The 24,189-nt window shown below is 40.7% G+C and overlaps 1 protein-coding gene and 1 long non-coding RNA gene across 6 annotated transcripts in view; one reads left to right on the top strand and one right to left on the bottom strand.

Annotated features, from left to right (window-relative positions):
- Positions 1 to 17,236, top strand: part of LOC111243789 (adenylate cyclase 1-like) — a 99,212-nt gene extending 81,976 nt beyond the window's left edge. For 3 of the 5 annotated variants that reach the window (XM_022789916.2, XM_022789907.2, XM_022789899.2), the window contains 15 exons: positions 886 to 923; positions 1,259 to 1,403; positions 2,120 to 2,217; positions 4,829 to 5,009; positions 5,143 to 5,234; positions 5,649 to 5,831; positions 6,075 to 6,153; positions 6,370 to 6,531; positions 7,419 to 7,664; positions 8,956 to 9,376; positions 9,577 to 9,825; positions 9,955 to 10,378; positions 11,212 to 11,765; positions 13,012 to 13,426; positions 13,806 to 17,236. In XM_022789916.2, the coding sequence (XP_022645651.1) occupies positions 886 to 923; positions 1,259 to 1,403; positions 2,120 to 2,217; positions 4,829 to 5,009; positions 5,143 to 5,234; positions 5,649 to 5,831; positions 6,075 to 6,153; positions 6,370 to 6,531; positions 7,419 to 7,664; positions 8,956 to 9,376; positions 9,577 to 9,825; positions 9,955 to 10,378; positions 11,212 to 11,765; positions 13,012 to 13,426; positions 13,806 to 14,535 (4,017 nt within the window). In that variant the 3' untranslated portion in view covers positions 14,536 to 17,236. Of the gene's footprint in view, positions 1 to 885; positions 924 to 1,258; positions 1,404 to 2,119; positions 2,218 to 4,828; positions 5,010 to 5,142; positions 5,235 to 5,648; positions 5,832 to 6,074; positions 6,154 to 6,369; positions 6,532 to 7,418; positions 7,665 to 8,955; positions 9,377 to 9,576; positions 9,826 to 9,954; positions 10,379 to 11,211; positions 11,766 to 13,011; positions 13,427 to 13,805 lie in introns of those variants that run through there. The other 2 variants (XM_086976540.1, XM_022789935.2) reach the window with 2 other exon arrangements.
- Positions 17,237 to 19,529: 2,293 nt separating this feature from the next.
- Positions 19,530 to 23,729, bottom strand: LOC147758705 (uncharacterized). Its single transcript, XR_015318328.1, has 3 exons — positions 23,520 to 23,729; positions 22,816 to 23,000; positions 19,530 to 22,607 (listed from the first exon to the last, which is right to left on the bottom strand). It is a non-coding gene; the product is annotated as an uncharacterized LOC147758705 (long non-coding RNA).
- Between the last annotated feature and the right edge of the window lie 460 nt (positions 23,730 to 24,189).

Here is a 24,189-nt window from a genome sequence, read left to right as displayed (position 1 = left end):
GTTATATTGCTTATAACTGATGTGGTACTATTTTCCTGTGTCTCATGGGGAAAGGTTCCTTGTATCGGGCAGCGTGTCATCTTCGATTCGGCTGAGAGTGTCGTGTCTGACGGACATGTTTTTCCCGAAATAGTGGCCATATCTGCATCGGGAATATCGTGCTCCCACTGATTTGCGTTAGAAATATACGGCTAGTATTGAGCTTGAAAAGAAAATAATCGCTTTAAACACATATACCATATCTCGGATATAACAGTTAGTACTCTATTCTCATATTGCGATAGTTGTTGAACTTTTAGAAAATTAACATATTGGCAGCTATTGAGAGCGTAAAGTGTGATGTTATTGAATAGTACCGTTTCGCTAAAAACAAAACAACCCTCGTTTGCCTCTCGATGCGCTAAATCAATTTCTAACCATTCAATTAGTGGGAAGAATAGAACAAGCATACGTACATATTAGGAGTATCATTGTAGTCGTTCAAGATAACGGAGCTGCCCATGGATGCCCGGGACCGAACCGTATATTTAGAAATATAATCTGAGCTTTGCTATACTTTGAAAATTATATGAGTATTCCAGTGCTGTTCACGTATCGCTTTGCCCCTAAGCGTCTAATAAACATTCTTACGCATTTGTTTCGAGGTTTAATTTCATTCGATTATTCCAAAATAAATATGGTACTAAGTATAGTCTAGTTATGAAACACCCAACTTATCTTACTGCAGGCCCACATTTCCCAGATACACGCTTTTTTGCAAACTAGACCTATCGAAGGCAACAAGGACAACATCGAAAACGGATAGTGGATTAGCATGATCAATATTTAAATAATAATAATAAATCATCTATATTCTAATAATAATGTAGTTTTTCGTAACTTCAGGGAAAAATGGACAAAATCAGGAAGCCCTTCAAGAAAAGGTATAGCAACTACATCTTTTGACACCACTACTACCGGGACAGAAAAACAAGCAAAGGCGTTGTCTATCGTTTTGAGAGGTTGTTTTACAAAAGATGCTGCTGTAGCCCACATGTGGGCATCTGTTTAGCATGTCCCGTCGTATGTACTCTAGAATAGCTTGATCACGCAATGAATAGTCAGTTTTTTTGCTCGAATTGAGACTGTCGAACACACGGAAAATGTTTCACTTGCGGTACTGTTGCCGTATTGACTCTACGACGACGGCGGCGGCGGCGGCCGCGCCGATGCTGATAAAAGTCATTCATAAACAAGTATCTATAATTATGCTCCGCAGGCATTCAGAGACGTACCATCAGCCGTCAAATCGGGTGAATAAGTACCTCTCGCAGGCTATCGACGCAAGGTCCGTCGATCAGGAGAAATCTAACCACGTTAACCTATTAACGTTGTGCTTCAAGGACGACGAAAAAGAACGAAGAGTAAGCGTCCCAAATTGTTGTTTTGCCAAATTTAGCCATTAGTCAGTCAGTCGATCCGGGAGACAGTAGTGTCTACTACACAGACTTTTCAATGCGACACCTACGAATTTTTCTCGTGGTGATATTCTGCAAAGGTCAGCAATGCTTCGTTTGTGTTTCGTTCGCTGCTAGCTGCTCTAGCAGGAGAGCACGACAGAAAATTGTGTGCGATATTTATGTGTTTTTATGCATAAGTTATGTGTAGCATCATTAACCATAGGACCTCTGCATGATCCGTGACGTTTTGTAGTTCCAGAAGTAGATAGTTCTACTTAGGAAAAATATTGGAAAAACCGGAGTATTTGGATCGCTTATCAATCATTTATTAATGTAACGATTAGTTCTGAGCTCGCTGTATAGCTATATGTGTGTATGGAAAGGCTTGTTACAAATTCACATCTACTCCCCTAGAAACGTCTCGCAGATGAGCTAAAAGTGAAATACTAAATATAATAGAACCTTCATAAAAACAGCGATGGACGACTTTCCGCAACGAAAGGATGTATAGAAGACTTCTGCCTCTGGAGAGGCTGGAATAGCAATAATTTATTTATGAAGTCATGCGTATAAACAGACTGATAGAATACCGTTCATGTGTCCACGAGGGTAGATATGAATGGATTGATGTTGCTAAATTTAGATCTCTTGGCTAATCTTATGGTACGTAATTATTACAGTATCATCAAGAACGTGACTTGGGTTTTGTGAGCAGCCTGGCTTGTGCCCTGTTCATTTCAATCTTCCTATCTGCGCTCCACCTAATCATACTTCCCAGGTGGGTTACAGAGTTATGCCACAGCATACGATTACGTCTATTCCACAAAAGTAACAGTGAACCTGTTAAAAAATAAGCGTGATAAATAGGCCACAAATATGATAATGGACAGATCACCGCCAAAGTTAGTTGTGCCTGCGGAACGTGCATCTGTAACTTTTCAGCTGTACGAGAACTTAGCCATTTATAATATATATATATATATATATATATATATATATATATAATGTTTCAGGAACCTTGTGGCACTAGTAGAGCTGCGACAACATATACTGAAGTACCAGGTTGTCACATGTTGGTTATGAGCAGCGGAAATAAAATAATTGCTAAATAGATGACACCTTAAAAGAAACTAAAAAGTGTTAATGTTATTTTTTGTAGCCTCTCTAGAGTTGAGGCAAGTATGAAGTTTCACAGATATATATCGCTTCAGATGAAATCGATTCCGCATAGGTTTGTACTCGCGAATAGCTGCCCCATCAACAAACTGTATGGTTTCTCTATTAGGCTACCCCATCTACGCTCAGAATCTAGACTGCTGCGTACGGAGTCGGCATAAATCGGATTTTTATTTAAAAAATTTGTTTTTTTTTATTATAATTTTTTACTGAGTGGTACCCTCTACTGTCACCTCAGATTAGTGGATTTTTTTGTTTTAACATAGTATATAATACCTTGCCATTTGTACTCACACCGTTTTCTCTTGTTGGAATATGTGTCATCGCAAAAAATACAGATGAGTTGCACTATCGAACAAACTGTTCACGTATTTAAAAAATGGTTGAACAAAATCGTCATATTGAATTATGGTTAGACATCCTTTGATGCTTGTATGATACATGTCGTGTACTCGTACTCCCTAATATCTCCTTGCCAACTTTCCTGACTTGCGAAAATGATAGCGTCGTGTTGTTAAGCAAAAGACACTACCTGGGTCCTTTTTTTGGAAAACTTAAATGCATTGGACATGTTTCTTTACTGCCTTTGAATGCTCGAATGTGCTCGTCTTAGCTTCATTGTGGCCTGCAGTCCTCATTTTCTTCCTCTACGTCATTCTATTTGTCTGTTTTCTCCTTCTATTGGCAACAATTCGCTTCGGTAGTGGGTAGTTTCGGCCAAGAGGACACCACCTATTTCCTACAATCATTTCGCTGGTTTCAAAAGTGTTTCTGAGTTTTCTGAGCTCACTGGGCATTTGAAATGAGCACGAAAACTTGTGCGGTAGTGATTTACATAGCACATTGCAGGCGAACGGCAAGCGCAACTATAACAGCAGCTACGATAATCATTGGGCGTTATCCATAACGAAGCTAAGTTTTCAACGTTCACGATAGTGGCTAGAAAAACGTGTGATGCAAACGAGGATAAGGTAGGGGGCTGACAGATGGCGATATTTGGACACAAACGTGGAGTGTACCGGATGCGCCAAAAATTGTATGGGACCGGCCAGATTGGTGAAAAGTCCATCGCGGAGAACACCGCTGTTCGAGAACATACCTAAGAGCGCCGAAGGGCGTTTGAGACATCTTTCAGGCTTGGGTGCAACAATTCCTTGATGCAGTGAGCAGAATTGAACTGAAAACGGAATGAGCAGAAGGGCGCACTGGTGAAGGAAGCGAATGTGCTCAGTAGAGCCATCATCGATGGCGACGACAACTTGTAACATCGCTAAGCTTCGGCCGCTCGTGCGTTGTCGGTGAATACAGTCATAATGCATGACAAATCAGGCATGGTTGCGCGTTACGGCCTCATACCTGTAGCGTGATTTTGTGGCTTCGAGACAGTGGATGCAGGCTGTTTTGTGGTTATAGCTTTATATCCGACTGAAAAAATTTAGGCGCCAGATACATGTGAGGGATGAAGAAGATTGCACTAATAGGCGGCGACAAACTTGTACATGTATTTTGCTTATGTAACCAGCCTCTGTAGCAAGATGCATATTTTGGTTTTAGTAGACCGCCATTGGCTATAAGGAACAGGTAGAAAGCGAGCAGATGAATGTTCAGGTGTCGATGAAGCCGCAAAGGCACTTACGAAGCAACTCATGAATTTTGCTCAGCGGGGTGGGTTATTATCATCACACAGGACGATTACGATTCTAAAATTTGCATAGTACATGCAGCATGCTTGTTCCTGTAATGGTGCAGTGGTAACACGTTTCCTTTTAACGCATTGATACGTGCATTGGTCTGGGTTCGAAACTGGGTCTGGCAACACTATGTTTAGTGTTAGATAAGGTCAACCGCCCGAAGCAACATCAAAGACATAAAATTTTAGACATTCATTGTAGCACAGGCAATATATGCAAGGATCGTTCAAAACCTGGCAAAAGCTTCAATCTGTGTGGCTTCCTATATGTGTGCAGGCGGAACGATTACAACAAGGGTTGAGCGTGCACGTTCTATGTATTTTTAGTAATCCCTATAAACTTATTAAAATGCTCAAGTATGTTCAAGACCTACGCGTGCATTAAATCTATGTCGCATACAACTTTACCATGTTACGGTTGCTATCGTGTTTCAACATGTTCATCTAATTCGTAGACTGTCAAGTTACCATACGTATGTTTGTTCTAGTTACCTCTACTGTTATTGATTTTCTACCTCTCCAGAACGACGCTGTTGCTATTGATGTCGATCGGAAGCATCTTCTGGCTCTGCCTTCTTCTCATCTTGGTGTTTTCAGCCCGTCTCGGATGTCTTTCGTTTAACGTCACCCGCTACTCTGTAGCGCGCATCGTTTCCTCTATTATCTCCGTTGTTCTAGTCTACATGACCGTACAAATCAATGTGGTACGTTCTCCTATCGTTCGACTACGTCTTCTTCAGTTTCGACCACTTTTGCCTGACCACCATTCGTGCGCTGTTAGCTTTGTCCTTTTGCATGCTTACGAAATGACGATAAAAGCCTATTTCTCTGTTGCAGCTAACATGCTACACCGATAGCGAGGGCTGTGAAATTGCACGATACAACGGAACTCTGAGCAGTCCACTCCTTCAGCACCGAGACAGTCACAGGTGAGCTTTGCCTAACCAACAAGGGAAATTAGCAGTTGTGATCGTGTTGTACGTGGATTATCTTGGCTAGGACTACCATTCTGGTGTTTCCCAGTCTAACTAACTCCTCTTGATCTATCGAAAATACTTGATTCTTACGTAGGGTAGTTGTGTTATGAATGGTACAATGCGCATGATCCCATCCGCGAATTAACCTGTTGACGCGGTTTCGTAGTGCACAGATTTTGAAGATAATATGAAACGCAAGTTTTGATTTTGAAGATCTGTTACTGATTAATGCACGTACATTTAGAACTGCTAGCCCTCTAAGTGGATGAAGCTTGGTTGGCAAGATGTAGTAGAAGAGATCAGCTCTACTACTTTATAGATACGTCAATGGATAATAACATATATCCTGAACTTCGTTACTTTCAGGGTTTGCCCTCTACCACAGTACATCCCATTGTCAGCAATGCTGTGCCTACTATCCGTTGGCGTATTCTTACGAACGCCAATTTTCGTGAAAGTAATTTTAGCCACACTTATTGCGGCCATGTTTACTTCTATCATCGAGATGACACACCGTTCGTTATTTGTGTGTTACGACAACCTTACTCGGTAGGTCATCGCCAGTTACCTTTTGCCCCTTCTCACGATCTAACAGTGTGACCTTTGTTACAAAACCTGATTGAAATAAAGACCTCTAGGACTAAGTGTAGTTAGATCTGCTACATGTCGATCAGTGCTTTCGTTAATGTCCACAATTTAGATGTTGAACCGACTACAGTCGATAACAAGCTCTGGCGGGACTGTGGGTTAAATTAGAATGTACGTACTTAAAATTACTGTCTTTTTGTTTAGCCCACTTATCCCATTAAGCGTAATGGGTATCCTGGCCATCCTGGCAATTTGGCTGGCTTTGCTGATACACGCAAGGCAGGTATGTATACTTCGACACCGTTCCAAGTCATTTTATGTGCTTTTTTCGGCTTATCGGCCCCCCATTTGTAAGTGGGTTGAAATGCGACAATTTTCAATAGAGAGCCGATACTCGCGTGTTGTTGAAATATCGTAAAGCTGATAATAGAATCATGTAGTCCGCAGATACGGCAATGCAGACCTCAGCTACAGTTTCTGATTCCCGCGTCTAATTTAGGTCGAGTGGACAGCTCGTCTTGACTTCCTTTGGAATTCTCAAGCGAATGACGAAAAACGAGAAATGCACGAATTGAAGGAAGGGAATCGGAGAATCCTTTTTAATCTCCTGCCAGCGCACGTTGCCGTGCACTTTCTGTGCAATCAGAACACCAACAATATGGTTTGTCGTCCTGTTCTATTTTAATAGCTTGTTTATTCAATTGTTATATAATCGCCATAAACTAATACGAGCAATGTTATCCATTAGCTATATCTATTTCGAAAGGCATCACGATGTTGCAATGGCAGCAATGTTATTACAGTCGTCAGTAGTGTGTAAGAAGATACCGATCTTTTTATCTTATATATATATCTGTTGCTAAAAAGCCTCGTACACTTCAAAGCGGAAGAGGGCCATCTGGGTACATCCGAATAATCCATCACGTATGAGCGTGGCCAGGAGAAGCATATGTACCTGTGGATGCTTGCCTGCGCTTCTACCGCTAGAAGCATGGTTCTACGAAAGGCAGTGACTAATGGCGTTATCACCAAATCGACCCATAGCTTGTTTTTATATGATTATGGATTTTTCCGCGCACGGAATTCATAGTTTTATAGCCTCGTGTAAAGGAGTAAGTTATTATGGCGGTTAAATCGTTGTACCTACATCTACGTTGCACACTATCTGAGACGACCATGTAGTACCATGAAAGACCAGCACCTGGATAATAGGCCTCCTGATACGTCTATGTATTATATATTGAGTGCATTAAAGGGCACTTTAATCGAATGTCCACTTCATGACACGTATTGGTAGCGGGTGGGGGCCATTATGTTTTGTTCAGATCCTTGATTGAAGCCAGGGCAATTAACAGAGAAAAGCTACTTAATTGACGTACATTCAGGTAAGAATAGCTAACATGGCCATGAACAACTCGATGAAACACCGACATCAAATACAATGTGAGGAAGCTTTCATTGCTGGCACCCTTCTTTCTCTTCTAATTTTTTAGTTTTATTTCTCAGTTATTCGGGTCTGTTCCTTGCATGTATTAACCCACTTCACAGGAACTTTACCATCAATATTATGCTCGCGTCGGGGTGATGTTTGCTTCTATCCCGAACTTCGCCGAATTCTACATGGAGTTGGACGGCAATCAGCAAGGCGTCGAGTGTCTCCGCCTGCTTAATGAGATTATCGCAGAGTTTGATCAGTTGTTAGACGAGGACAAGTTTCAGTCGGTGGATAAAATCAAAACCATCGGAGCGACGTATATGTGCGCAGTTGGTCTTATGCCCGAGTACCGTATACTGGTCAGTTCAAAATCATCATATATTTATGGTATTGTTACATAAAATTACATTTTCATTTACATATGTAGATACAAAACTCGATATCTTTAGGTGACAAACTATAGATCGTGTCCGTCCATTAGGCATCCACGATCGTCATTTCTACACATAGACGGTCTATAAAATTTAGTTCGGCTTCATGGATGTTCTGAATAGAAAGAGATGTGCCCTTTTTGCATGCGCTCTACGGCTACAGGAGTAGATTAAATTCACTTTGTGACATTGACTAGGTCTCTGTTTTTCAATTGGAGTCGCAAACAGTTATTTTAGGTACAGTATCCGTAGGCAACAAGAATTTCAAAGGGAAAGAAGACAATGTTCAGTACAACGGTATTGGTTGACGACTATGCACTGCATTATTAAGCACGGACTTCCCTTATAACCAGTTTCGCCTTTGCTTCCATACACGCTGGGAATCGTGTGCTTCTGCTAAATCGTATTTGCTAGATCAATGTTCGTTATGCAAGAACGTGTCTATTCTTTCTAATTAAAGTGCATCTTTCAATGCGTTCCGTCATGGTGCTTATATGAGAAAGAAGAGCTCCGGGCGCTTCAGATCGGTGCTCGAGACACTCACGCATAAATAACCATGTGCTACCTTTCTAACGAGTTCGCCATTTCGTTTGTTCCTTAGAATAAATTCAGCCTGATACAGTGAGACGGTTTAACTTTTTAATTATATATATTAGATCCCATTTAACCAAATGAAGTTAACGAGCACTAGACGTCGATCGAGTCTGTTTTCTCTCGCCTTCGGGCGAAAATAGATCCAATGGGGTTTTTTTGCCACTCGACAACCTTAAGCTAATCTTCAGGCTACGCTTAGCCGAGCTATTTTACTGCCTTTTGCGGTCAAGCGGATTATCCTTTCTGGTTACACTATACTACATTCTCAGTCCCCCAAAATCTTCCGCGTTTATCGACGCAAATGAAGATATGACTGTGTGGCTCTTTGGTTACACATTATAGGAGACTCAGTATTTCAGATTTGGATGCATTGGGAACACGGAATTACAAAATATATGTATGCTGGAATCCTATAATGCAGATTTTTGTTCTGAGCTATATTTGAGCGATAAATATCCATAGTGAATGCCGATATAATTACCTATAAAATAGCACATCGGGTTCACTGTTACTGTCGTTTCAATCGGTCGGATTGGAACGTACATACATTGTAGGGTCAAAGATCCGCTCGAAGGTAGGAATCTCAGTTTTTGTTCTATTTGAACGTTTCCCTCCCTTTTAACAGGACACAGTGGATTCGGCGTCAACGTACCTGGCCATCCTGGCTGATCTGTTTTTCGCGATGAAGGAACGACTTCGCGATATCAACGAAAACTCGTACAACAATTTTTTGCTTCGTGTCGGCATTAACCTGGGTCCAGTGGTTGCCGGTGTTATTGGGGCGAGAAAACCCCAGTATGATATATGGGGTAATACTGTAAACGTCGCTTCACGGATGGAGTCCACTGGTAAGGCGGATCACTGCCAAATCACCGAGGATGTTTACCAGCTGCTTAAGGATCAATACCGATTTCAATGCCGAGGAACAGTTAAAGTTAAAGGAAAGGGGGACATGACTACGTATTTCCTTCTAAGCAAACTTCAACCTGGTGAGATGGTTAACCAGTATTCTGATCCAACGGAACCACATTACTCATCTGTGTATTGTAAGTACATACAGATGGTATGTTTCAACGAGCATTCCTATGACCTAGCTGTTACAGAATTTTGATGAAAGTCATAAAACTCGAACTATATAAAGGGAATTACTATGTATCTTTGTATTTTTTGTGATATGTTTATCATATGTATTTCTATAGGCGGGATTTGGTAAAACGCAGTTTTCTTGTACATTTTGGTTGCGCAGGTGAAATTGGAACTAATCAACGTTCAGATCAGTTGAACGCGTCCTCAGATCAAGGCTCGTCTTCGGACGAAGCTTCTGTTGAACGAGCTCACATGGGTCAGCAGCTCCATATACCTAACTTTCTGTGGGGGACCACTAGTCCATACGAACCTGGCGAACTTCTACCGGTAAACCCGCTTAAGATTAAACGAGAGAGCTTTGCGTTACAGACTATTGTGGATGAAGATGCCGACTCCGATGAAGAACAAGGTACTTATAAACGCATTATTATCATTATTATTTTACATTAAAGTTATGACTACAACTTGTTTTCGACTCAAATAGATTATGCTGCACTTCCTTTCACAATTCTCCTCAATCTACTTCGCCTGCTCTTAGGACCATCGTACGCGGCTCCCGCGCCGATCATCGCAACTTCGCCATGCAAAGCTGCATCCACCCCTCCGAAATCGTTCTTTGCCAAGAGTCTACCCGTCGACCTAGCTCCACAACAGCAGCCGCACCAATTATTAAATCAAAGTGCTGATACAAGTGAAGGATGCGCCACAGGAGGTACAAGTAACAGTAGTAGCATTGGCAGTGAAAGTATCGAAGCGCAGGAACAGGAACGGCCAAAGGGGAGATGCGCCAGCGAAACCTCAATTTCTTTCAATGGGCCGACAACAAGTGTGGCAGCCGGGATTCCAGTAACAGACTTGACAACAAACCCCCCCAGCCCAGCGGTGTCGATAGATCAATGCACGAACCGCGATCATTGCGGCAGCTGTGAATCCGTGGACTCGCATGACGGAAGGGACATTCGGTGCGTTTCTAGCCTTTTCTGTCGTCCGATATCCTTCCCACTAATAATTATATTTCAGTGGTGAAAATGGATGCTGACTAGTGGTTGTAGTATCTTCTGTGTCAGTCGCAACAAACAAGAATGATCAAAGTGTTGTATCGAGCCTTTGTCGTCATCACCGTCGATATTTATTGTTTAAGGCTGGATTGACTAATTGATTATGGGCACATCTAATCGGTTATTATAGCATGATATTGATTTTGCTTTAATATATATAAGTTTAAGTTTTAAGTAATATGGAATATAGTTATATGAACGACAATTCCAGTGTAGCATTGGATAGTAATAAGCTGTTTACGTTTATTAGAAGAAAATGTTTGTTGTTGATACAATTAGTATGTTTTTAAACATCTTGTAGCCCGGCCGATTGACAGTTTAGTGCAGCCTAAATAGTAAGTCCTTAAGTAGACGGCTGATATATTGGACGACTTGTGCTAATATAAACACCCTAGTAGTTGTCATGCAGCCTAAAGTGTTCCCTTCGACCTTATTTTAAGCAAATTTCTTAAGAATCCTCAAATGAATGCTTTCTATTTAGAAAAAGTGTGTTCGGTAACCATTGAGATAACGTCCCGTATATATAATTTTCGATTAAGTTCGTATATATCTTGTATGATGCTAGTACAATCTATGTGTGCTCAAAGTGAAATAAAGCTCCAACGACCTTATCTATAAAGGCGAAGAAGATGACAAACAAACTGTTAGTAAATAAGGTTGATGTTGGATCTTTAATTTTTTCTTGTCTAACGTGATTGCTTGCTGTCATTGGTCGATGACATAAAACCCGCTTGCAGTTCGGAGAGTGGCGATGCTTCGTCAAGTGAATTTCTCTGCGAGAGTCCTTCCGCGCTATGTTGGGTCTACTCTGAAATCAACAAGACTGCGACCCAGAACTCGGGGCAAGCTTGCCGTAGTTTGGGTCAGAGCCAGAAACAAAGCGTCCGCAAAGATGCCTGCTTAACCGCTGTTTCTGTAACGACTGGCGGAAGCTGCTATCAGACCGGCCAAGCAGTAATTAGGAGGCCGTTAAAATTGTCCCCCACAACTAATGAGGCATTTGTCGAGGCTGCTGTTAGTGAGGTCTCTGCACCGCGTTCCGCATCGGCCGACTTAGATCGAATACTTGAGCGGCTGGACGAGGTGGACGGCAAAAATTCGGCTCCTCTAAACGACCCTCTGGGTCAACGATCTTATTACTGTTCCCACGTATCAGCCTCCCCGAAACAGCTATCCCCGATTTCCCCGACCCAAAACATGCCAAATAGCAGCCCCAGCGGTGCAAGCAGGAACAACTCGAAGAAGTCGTCAGATAATCACACATATCCACCGTTGACTAACAACGATAGCTGTGAGTGTTCTGTTATATCTGAAAACCTTTGCCTGATTGAAATGAATTAGCAATTACTGCCGTTTTAGTATTTTCCAATTGGAGCCTCAATCTATTATTGAAAGGCATTTCCATTGATACGACGGAATGTTGTCGGCTCCACTTCTCTATCGATCTACATTATATTATTTCGCACCCTCACCATCGGCATATTTCCATACAGATGACCTGTGTTTGGACAGGGTAGGAACTGTTGAACTTGAATGCTTCCGTTTTAGCTAATCTAGGCTCATTACTGTTCACGGCTTAATTTACAATGATGTTAGAGGGTTGAAAAGCTTTTTCCTTAAGGTTTAAAGATAGTAGAGACAAAGACGAGGAAAGAAATCATTGTGGATTTACCTAATTGATGCAGTTCTTCAAGTACCATGAAAGTAATAAGCTTACATAAACGGGTAATGTGGGAAGGACTTGCAAATATAGAACATAAACTAGTATATCAACTAGAGGAGGATTATTGAGGGGGTATTTGTGGTGGCGTTTAGTTCAAATCAAATGGCTCCTGCAATTTCGTACAATTCCTGACCGTGTTAGTCTGTCTCAATTTGGATCTCAATTTTGATTGGAACTCAATTTTGCACCTCATGGTTAATTCTCACCGATTGCATGATTATCCAATGAATCTATCGTTGACCTTAGAATGCATATGGACCTACAAGTAAATAGAATGCATTACGAATGTCCTTAGTTTCATTCATAGATTGCCTTCATTGAAGACACATTGGACTCTTGTTCGTAGTCACAACTTCTAGTGCTCGTAACATTTTAACACCTAGTGGTACTATTCGCTTGGTGCAATTGCTGACCTTGCATGGCGAGCGTATAAAGCTCTAATCTTTCTGGCATTATAAACATGAGTAGAGCAAATGGCTTTATAACGCAGTACGTTAACCAAACATTATAATGCAGCCTTTACGTGTATGGAACGATTGTTGCTGTAAAAACTAGGCACCACATTTGCAGTCTTCAAGTCACACGCGTCATATATTTGAAGATATTTCACTCGTACCTGGCTGTTCCTTAAGTTATTACACATTGGAAATCATATACGATCTAAGGAATCGTCATTAAAAGTCAAGAAAATGATCCATCATATACTCTTCAAAGGTTCGAGTATTATATAGCCTGCTGTTTTTTGGCGATGCTTTCCTTGTGGATAATGGTCAGTCTTTTAACGTTTATATATATACTCTTCTCCAATTCTTAGTCGGATCTCAATATAAGTGCTCAAAGCAAACCGGCAACCTCGGCACATGGGAAACAGGTAGTGCAGGTGCAGCTGGCAACAACGGTCGTGATCAACCTCGTCAGGCCGAGGTAGTAAAACTCAGCCCGATCAGTCCGACAAAATCAAATGTCAACGACGCAACGTACGATGAAGGTTCAATGCGTATCCACGCACGAGCGTCTCCACATCGGTTCGGATTCGCGAATCACCGGAGCAGTTTGGGAAGCCACGGGGCTAAGAGCCACTTGCTGGGGCACAGTCCCCTTCAAGGAATGATGGCGTTTGCCTCGTTTAGTCCTCCAGCTTCGAGGTCGTCGCGCTCTGCTAGTTTGAAAAGTTCGGCTTTGTCGTCACGTGTGGATGAGGATGAACGAGTTAGCACGCCTTTATTCCGGTAAGTATGTCTACAAAGCTATGAAATTCTCAAATCTACTTAGCTGATGGCTTTTGTGCCTAGATATTTAAAAGAACACACTTGTCATGCGCCTATCAAATTATTTTCATTCTAGCTTGGATTTCATAATATTGTTTGATGTCTACGCAATTCAGCGTGTTTCACGAATTCTTTAATCGAATCATCTGCGGGCTTCAAGGAGACTAAATAGGGCCTTTGCTAGCCTTTACGCTACTGTTCCTGCAGCGCTTGAAGCACATCAAATACCGCGACCAGAAGCAGACATTGAATAACAATGTGCAACGGATCTGTGTTCATTTTAACTAACATTATGTCAACGTCAGTTCAACTAACATAACTTTTTGCGTATTACATGTAGGCAAACGTCATTGCCAGTGGCACCCGTCGCAACGTCTTCAATGCGTCCCTCGAAGCTTCTGCGGCGAGCTCAGCAGTCATCTTGCGACTCGAGTGCGCCACTGATGAGTTCCGAGATGGATTCGCATGCCGAATCGCTAGCAGGCCTATGGGACGACGAGGTTCGTTCTGAGGCTAGCTCAATGCTGGCCATGGCAGGAGAAAGTGACTTCGGCTGTGACATTGATGAAGAATCGAGGGATGGTCGAAGCTCAAGAAGTTCACGAAGTTCTCGGCGTACGGAAGACTCTGTCGACTCCGAGCACTCGCGATTACTAAACGAGGACGAGCAGGACTTTGTTTATGATTCGGACGAGTTTGAAGTAGGTTTTAGTGCAATGAAAATAAAACAATATGGAGGTCGGCATGCTGCTGATGCAATGACCGAAAGCGAGCAGGACCTCCTGTACGTGGAGCGCGAGTCGAGCGGCCCGCGCGAGCCTGGATTAGATCGAGTCGGCGAGGTCAGCCGCTTCTTTGAGGGACAGCCGTTCATCAAGAGGCTCAACGACTGTCTTTGGGATAGCAACAATGCTGCCAACGGAATAAATTCAAGCGGTAACGATAACCCGAGTCATCATAGCCAAAAGCAAGCGCAACATCAGGGTAACCTTGGTACCAACTCAAACCATGGTATAGTTACTGAAGTTAACGCGGAAGGAAACGACGACAAGCACACCAAGCAACTGTAAATGCGACTGTGTCTGGAAACAATAACAAATTGTTGATGCAATGTACATATAGCGACATACGTATGAGAAGGAGCGTACTAGTAACGGTCACGCCAATACGATAACAATGATCTTCGATTAGTTAGCGCAATAGGAGTACTGATGATAGATACTGATGTCGAAAGATATGTAGGAACGATACACATAAACTATACCCTTATGTATTCATGATTTGCCGAGGAATTTGTGGGAAAAATTGATTAGCGGTAGGATAAATACTGCTGTAATTCTAGGTTAGTCTGTACACTTTGCCTGAGCGGTGGGCGATACTGGTCTGTCGCTCAGGGGATCGTCAGATAGCAAATGAAATGATTCATGCAGGAGTCACGTAGAGAACAACAAACCTTTTATACCCCACACACATATAAACACCTACATATAGAAAGGGGGGAGGGAGGGGTAGACGAATGATGCGAAATACACGAAAGAGACAACGAAACAAAGAACTTAAAGGGAATCAGCAGCATATGTACAGCATGACAAGTCTGAGAGGAATTACATCAGTTGATTCGCGTCCAACCGTTGCGAAAAGGAAGGTAAGAAGAACACACACTGATCTTCGTGGCTATATGAACGATACGTAGAAATAATAGAAGAAACGATGCTAATTCATGGATTAATATTACAGCGTCTACGATAGCAATTTTGGTACGGAATCAAGCTTAACACTAATACATCACACTACAACATCGTCAGTTCTATATATTTACCTATAATATGCACTGTTCGTTTTTACCTTTACCAAAAACAATTTGTATAATTAGCCAAAGTGCGTGGAGCGAATCATTTCACTCCTATTATCTTATTTTTTTTTCTTGGAACATTGCAGCTTCGATTTCATTAAAAGAAATCAGCACATTTAACATGGCAGCAACGGCACCAAAAATAGAAAAGATCTAAAATACGCCGCTTTAATTCTACTTTGCGTTTTCGTATGCTCCCGCAGAGGTCCACAGCTGCCCGTTTTACTATTCTACTCGTAGTAGTTATCGCTATTCTACGCTTTCTTTCAATAACAGCCTAACGCCGTGTTAAACAAGGTAGTTGTTAATCTTTGGTGGTAACACACACACGGCTCAACCGAAAGCACAAAAGTGCCATTAATCTGTAGTTATTCTATTTTTCTAGCGCGGCACAACCACTATCGATAACCAGATATACATATATATATATATATCTATATTTTATGGATATCTATATAGCTAGCTATATATAAATATCCATAAAATAATTATCACTATCAGGGTTATTGTCATGTTAGTTACCATTGTTCCTACTATTATCTATAAGCAAGACGCCAATTCAGCGAAGCCAATATTTATGATCTCCTCTCCTTTTTCCGAATTTTCCTATAACGCAAGTCAGTCTCTTACATGATTCGTTCCTCTTAGCGTCATTTTCTCTTTGTTTTTATTCTAAACACTACAATATTGTGGACAATCCATCGTCAATAAATATATTATGACTAAGCTGTTAAGCAAGATGAACTACGAGACGCATCACTCCTAAGAACCGTGTCTAGACAGACAGATGCGACCCTGAAGTTAGACTGGGTGGTTAAAGGAAGGTTGTGCGTGGAGTCGAGTCGGGAAGCTTCTGTGCGGCTTAAGTCACAGGAACGTGGCTAGCAAAATTGGTCTAGTCGATTCTCGGAAGGTCGATTGGAACAAGCTAGAGCAAAATCGACTAGAAGAAGATTGGCTGAATGATAGAGGGCGCTCTGTCAAAAAAAGTTGCATATATATATATGCGTGTAGGGCGTTGTGGGACATGAATAGAGGAAGTGGCTGGAGTAAAGGTTCTAGCTGTCGGCGAGCACTGATGAGCGCCGTCAGAGGCTGGGATCTATTTCGGATTTATCATTAGACTCTGGAAAACTTGCAAGTACGGAAGAGTTTGAAGTTTGGGTGCAGCGTACGGTTTGTCTAGCGGCCAGAAACAGCCATGGGGCAAAGTAAGACGGGGGTGGATTGGGCAACGCGTTCAATGCAGACAGTGGTGACAAAGGGCATCAAAAAGGGGGCTGACTACATTTTGAGTCGGTGGCAATGTTAATGCTTATGAAAGCGGTGACGAGCTTTTTGAAAGGAATCGCCCGAAAAAAGAAAGTCTACTAGCAAAAAGCCAACGTTGACCATCCATATATGCAAAGATGATGAGGATGCATACAATAATAATGCATTGTGTATCGTCTTATTTCTCGTAGAAATATATATGAATATTGCTAAATGAAGTAAACGAACTACAATTAAGCTAGACAGAAAGAAAGGTTGAAGGCTACATATAAAATAACGTTGTAGTATATGCAAAACAATAAACGGCTTAACGGTAACGGTGTAGATTGTCGTTAACTTCAACGCGGAAAAGATGTTGATTAGATAGAACTGCAGGCATATTGTTATAATTACATTATCATTGCAAATGGAATTAATGGTCGGCTGATCATTTTATTCGGTCATTTGTTTTTTAGGCACTTCGATTTCATTATGGAGCCAATGCAGATCCGCCCACAGAAATTTGAATAACCTTCTTAAAAAAAAACTATCATTATTACGTTACGTGTTTTTAGCTCCTTAATTAGGTAGAAAAAAAAAAAACATCTATGAGGTTACCTACAAGAGGTTTAACTTGATTACAAAAATAAAGGTTGTTTATATTTCTATTTGTTGAGCTCTCTTTAATATCGTAGATGGACTGGCGGGGCGTTTAGCGGACTATGGCAGTCGAATATACTGCTATATATATATATATATACGTTATATATATATATATATGGATTGCAACTATCTAAAAGATGATATGGATGATGAGGAAAAGATGATATGGTAAATGGACTGTGTGACCGGGGTAGTATAAACGAAACCGTCACACAATTCAGTTCATATAAAGCTTGGCGTATATACTTTGAAACGTTTTGCTTCACCGCGGTAGGTTCACCGCAGTATCGACTAGTGAGTATAATTTGTGTAAATTGACCATTTTTTTTTTTATGAGAAAAATATAGATATATTTGTCACCTAAAAGACTTTGCTTATTAAATGTAAAATCATAATAACACTTCACTAACTCAGAGAAGGCATACGACAACAGAGGAAGGGCAAGTCATCTACAATTCATTGTGCAGCTTTACGATTGCTTAAAGATACACACGGAGCATATGTTGAAAGGACACAATAGTCAGAACTATTGTCTACTAGCACATTTTACCGTGTCGGACTCCCCAGGACAACGGTATCGAGAAGTACCATCGATAGACTGTGTAACTATGAAAAAACAGTACCGAAGTAGCACGGGGAATAGAGGAAGCTGACCAAGCCCTATAACACTGCCGCGGCAAGTACTTAGAAGTGTTATCTGTTTTGGAGGAGTTTGTTCAGATCAGCGGTTGAAGAAGCTGTTGACAACAACAACAACAACAACAACAACAACAAATTGACAACGCATCTAGAACTGTGAGTTTCACGATTATCGTTGTAAAGTATAACACTCACACTAACAAAACTCCCTTTAAATTGTAGTAGACATGATGATCCCGAAGTAAACTGCTCGCCATTAAAAACAATTGCTTAAACGTATTCTTATCGCTCACTCAGGCAATTTAGATTTGGACTGTAAGGTACAATTTAAGTAATGATAAAATCTCATCTACTGAAAACAATTTTCTTCTAGGTCGGTAAGCACTTATTTACGTCGTCTTTAAATCGTCATACTTCCCATTACAAGTGACGTAAAGCTGCAGATTTTTCTGAGTGACGAAACTCATTGTTTCTATTCTCATCACTCAACAATATGTCACTACAGCACGTTCTGCAGGTATCTCTTACGCTCAGTTAGATTTAGAATTGACAACTTCTAGTCTTTGAGTTAATCTATGCCATATATTTCTCTCCTATCTTCAAAAGTTACACGTTTCTTAGAGGACGTGTCGAAACTGAATCCCCTACTAGTATTACTTAACTTTTAATATGAAAAACGTATACAAACTCCAAGGCGCCAATATTTAACCGCTGATCATAAACGGGTAGAGCTGTTCAGGAACGGCTTCTTGAACGGCTCGAATACACAGTTCCTTCATCCCTGCTTAACACGCACGTGAGCTATTCCCCAACTGTTCATGCCCGCCTATATTATTTCGAATTCTATTAAGACATACTTTAATGCTAATCTACAGGCAAAGAAAAAAAAAAAAAAAATGAAAACGACATCTAGCGGAATATTATTATTGCTTGTGTCAATCTCGGCGTCACACTACGCCTTTACTCTATTTAAGTTGAACCTTTGACGACGCTAACTGCACCAGACATATCCATTTTATATATATATATATATATATACATCCTGTTCAACCATTGTTCGTTAATAAATCTCTGGCTCTGAAAGGGCTCAACAAACATTAACGCCATATTAGAAGTGGAAATCTCGCTACGGACTCAGTCGAAGGAAGGGGCTGTACGATTACGGATCTGGCGGGATGCGAAGAAGAGCTGATCAAAACACTGATTATTTTCGCTTTCCATTTGAGGAGCAATGGCCAAGTAACTGTAGGTCTTTGTTCACGCAAGGGAATTAGTCCGTTTGTCGACTAGTTGTATTTACGTGAAAGCTTTCAGATGCCCATATACAGATTCTGCCTGCAGTGCCTAGCGCGCACGGAGAAGGCTAGACGAGCTAGTATTGTTCGTCCTAAATCTAACATAGTGTTCAAACTCAATTCAAATAACATTTATCCTTCAGCCTGGACCACATAGCTAAATACGATGCCTAACAATATACATATATTTGTTTAAAATCAATGAGTTTGCCGGTATCTACAGCGGCGTGCGTCGGTCGTAGATGAGTTCAATAAAAACGGCTATAACTTGTATTGCACGGGAAACCGGACCAATTCGAGATTTTAGTGCTGAGGTAGAAGTAAAAGAATAACGTTCCAGCGTACAAACCGCCGCATGATTTCATATAGGTCCATAAACAAAAACACATTATCGATAGATGTATGTATGTATGTATGTATGTATGTATGTGTTAAAAAAGCAGCAGGTAAGTTTGTGATCATATCTTGAGTTTAGACCTTTTTTACTATTTTACCTACCTTACGCATTTTTGACCACTGGACCTTTTAAAATTTTAACTTCAAATATTTAGATGCAGATTCGACTTTTATTCTCATTGTTTCATATAGACGGAGTATTAAATGTGCCCTTAATGTAAAGTTATCAGGCCGATAAACAGTAATCTGAAAACGCATTAAATAGATGAAAAGAAGCCATCGTAATATCTCTATATTACGTCAACATGGTTCCACATATAACTACTTGCTGGATGTTTACCATAGAAACTCTGTCCGAAAAGAAACGCTGTATTTCCCATCGCTTCAGAATGCATCTAACACTTTGTAAAATCAGCCCAACAAGTTAAGAAAAATTTTTCTCGCAAGGCAAGTTCGGTAATGATGGTAAACTTTGAAAGTTGGGAGATACGTATGTACGTGCTTTACTCGTTTCATAGGCAGACTCTCTTGCAAAGTTAGCCTCTACATGGAGTTTTACCGTGGTCAAGAATAAGAGATTGCGTAAAGCTTTTACATTGACCAATTCGTAATATAGAGCATATTGCACATATAGGCTAACTACTAGGTTGGCCTAAAATAACAAGCCATGTTCAAGAATCGTAGAGCTTTCCTTAGGTGACAACTGGTGATAACAGACTCAGACTGGCTTGACCCGCACTTCGTATTGGCTTTTCAGATATTCTATTAGAATTGTTTCTATGGAAACTCTTGTAGATTTACATTGCTTCTGTATTTCCTTATATCAGCGTACAACATTCGAACACTGCCTCATCAATCAACAACAGAGTGATTTTTATTTTTTTTTCTAATGCTGCTGCATAGAGTAGTAGACAGCGTTCCTCTCCCTTCTTCGTTGTCGTTATACTAGCACGAATATCTATGTACTAGATAAAGATTTACGGGTCGTTAACGGTACAATATGTTTTTAATGTTTAGTGTTTTTTAATTGAATACAATACGATGTCGTACCTCGTCGCAGAAAGGTCACAGATTTTGATTACTAAATTATATCGTTCTTCTAATATTTCTCATAGGCTAGCTCCGTAATAGAACAATTATACTAATAACAAAGGTAAAAAGACGGACAGGAAAGTATTATAAGGGCAAACGACGCTTCCTATACGAACATTCCTATACACTACTTCCTTCCTATACAAACACTTCTGTTCGTTTTCATTGTTTCTCCATTATTCAAGGGATGCGAACACTAATTTTCATTTAGCTCCGACGATAGTTTCCAAACGTCCGACCGCCTGTTCCACGCTTCTTCAATCTCTAACAGGGCATTTTGGTGGGGCGAAAGGATTTTTATTCATTCAGATATACATACTGTATTTGATATAGTTTAGTCAGTCCAGTTTAGTTGCATGCCCAAAGATATTTCCCAGCTGCAAAAGTTAGAGTATCATCGACAAGTATTATGTAACTATTTAGTGCGTGCTTTTCATAGAACTAGGGACTAAACTAGGGGGTAAATAATCATCATCATCATCATCATTGTTCGTAGTTCTGATTACAAAAGGTAACAAAGAAATGCCCGCGGCAGTTCCTGTTTTTTTTTTTTTTTGTCGTTTGTTTGATTTTAGATTGTCGCTAGCTTACTAGTACAACAATAGTAAAAATACCACTTTCAACAAGTTTGTACACTTCAGTTAGCCACAGTAGAGCATATAAAACAGATGATAGACGATTTGTTTATGTTTCACTGGAAAGGTTCAACTCATGGGAAGGTAGCGAATGCAGAAATGAATCATCGTACGAATAATATTTTGTGCGATCTCTGGCATAGGCACACACATTTCAGTAATTGATCGCAAAAACGCGTTCTATGCCTGGCGTCTTTTTACTTTTAAAAAATGTTTTACAGAGCTTTATCATTATACCGTTCGACATGGAACATCCGACAGGCCGGTAGCAGACACTGGCAACCGTTAACTCAATTCACGTCAACGTAATTCAATATTAACACAAACATTTGACAGAAAAGATGCACTTTGTGTGTGTGTGCGATCTTTGAGTTTATACCTAGACTGCTTCTATTTCACTACGGAAACACGTAGAGCCTGGTAGGATTAGAAGGCAGGATGTCAAGGAAGAACGAAATATTAGACCTAACTCAACGTGCTAACTAAAAAGTAATCAATAGGCCCACGCGAACTTGTAGGTTGTAGAATAGTCCATGCACCTCATCAGTGCCTAATTACCAACGTCTACAATGTAATTATTATTGTAATGAAATTTGCCCTGTCCAATAATAACTGCGGATTTAAATGATATAAGGAGCTTATTTAATTTGAAAACTAGTTGAGGATAAAGTTCGTAACCTAATACTTCCTTCTAAGTCAAGACATGTACAGAATTTCTACTCTCACCATATACTTCAATTTTCTGGATCACAAATGCCCACGTCTAGATAACAAGGTACTGGGTCTAGTCAACATAGGAATCGATTGTTTTCAGCGACAATAACACTGCTTACCATAATTTGTATTGTTCAGCTCTCTCCTATAGTCGACAAATCCGTTAAGAGGAAGCTCTTTTTCTATGCATATTGCAGTTTTTTTTTTTTTTTTTCTCTGGGCTTGCCTTTAAAGTCCTGCACTGATGCAGCCTATACCATTGTTCCCAAATTCATTCAAGCAAATCCTGTTCCTCTTTGTAGGGCCGTAAGACTTTTCTCAGATAGTTGCTGTCCGGTTTACATTTGCTTGAAGGTCAGGTGTTTCCGTACAGTAGGTTTTGTGAGCCTTTTCGTCTCCCAGTGGTCCGAGACAAACCGAGAGGGACGTTCTGGGACCGTACGAATTACCCTGAGGGTAATTCGATGATCTTTCTATACTCCTTATGACGTACTCCGTACACTCTATTATATCCCCAGTAGACAGAGGGAAGAAACTGTGTCAAGAAACCGTTCGTACCAGTCGTATGTTTGGCCCTGACTCATAACATGATTCTCAAAGGCTTCCTGCAATACGGAAGCCTATTATCAGTAGCCGAACTCGCTTTTGACGCGAAAAAAATGATGTACGAATTTCACTGGTCAGTACTAGCTTTGGGAGGACGAGGGAAACACGACAAAAATTGCTAACTTCAAAGCGTTTACAAAAAAATCTACACATTCGAAATATGGCTTGCGTATTAGTTGACAGGCAGATCCTTCTGGCACCACTTACCGATGCTTCCGCGATCCAGCTGTTCGAGTCGGAACCCTACCGGCAATTGTCTCGCTAATCATTTGCACTCTTGTAATCATAATTATACCTCATGTCACTTAACAGAAGTAGACGAATTTAAGCCGGCAACGTCTCATTGTAAAAACTAGCCTCTCAGCGGGAACAGCTTCCGTTTCACTCACAGGCTGAAAAATATGGGAAGAAAAATTGAGAAAATTAACGAAAAAAACTTATCAGAGTTGTCATCTGGAGTGCGACATAGTGACTAGAATAAAAAATAATCAAGGATTGCATCGAATATTTACGGCCGAGGATCAATGGCAAAATACCAGCAGACTAAACTGGAACTATAAGTTTAAGCTTTATTTCAAAAGCAAAACTTTATCATAGAGAATATCATTTCACGTAGTTATAATGCTGTTCCACGCTTATTTGAATACCACACTTCGATGACGTGAGACTCTCCAGTTTTCCGGTGGTCGCTGTATTCCATTGCATTATTACTAAGTGCGACAATTTTTATGCAAACTAAGGGGTCTACGTTGTAAAAAGGCTACCATTGCATTGTATGCGTACAGCAGTATAGGTTTCGCGTCTATACAAAAGTGATTAACTTATGGGGCGCTGTATCGGCACAAATACACATATATTCGGGAACTCTGATTGAGAATTCCACTTATTTCCAAAGTACCCCAGAATCTTACCTCGTATATCAGAATAACGAATCCGCCTCTAGATGCTTTAACATTAATTAAGGAACATACTCTGACCTTCGTCCACCACAACATAATCCCATAAATAGCGCCATAGCACCGCAAATGCACCATAGCAAAGTTGGTGGTTTCTTTTATCCACCACGGGTAATTGTTAAGCAGCCGTTCTTCGTCAAACGCATTCAGCGACATTAGTGTTGGTTTAAGGAAATGTTACTGTCATCGTCTGTAGCTGTAAATATATCTATACGATCTTAAACTCACTCCCCTAAGCTCACAGGAACAAGCGTATATATGTCACTTCCTTTTGGACTGGGAAAGCTAATCGATGTGGCAGTTGATCGCGACTAAAAAAACCCTTGCAATTTTGAGAAAATAAGTTACAGGAGTGTTCCTCAACGTATGGTTCTATTATCAGTTGTCACTTTCTTCGCAAGGCTAGGAGGAAATTCATATAGGTGCAAAAACCATCTGCGTGAATTGCTCGTGAGCACAATAGGTATATGCACGTAGAGCATTTTAGGTCCCCGTCTATCACTGGTGTCTACTGATTTATTTCAATTGACTTGTATAATAATTTTATCCAAAACATAAAAATGTGTGGCTAAAAACAGCCTATGGAACAGTTGCGTCAGAAACGTTTCAATACCCGTGAATATCT

The sequence above is a fragment of the Varroa destructor genome, unplaced genomic scaffold (assembly GCF_002443255.2).
Source record: "Varroa destructor unplaced genomic scaffold, Vdes_3.0 BEIS01000001.1, whole genome shotgun sequence".
Lineage (NCBI taxonomy): Eukaryota > Metazoa > Arthropoda > Arachnida > Mesostigmata > Varroidae > Varroa > Varroa destructor.
This window is presented reverse-complemented; position numbering and strand designations above follow the sequence as displayed.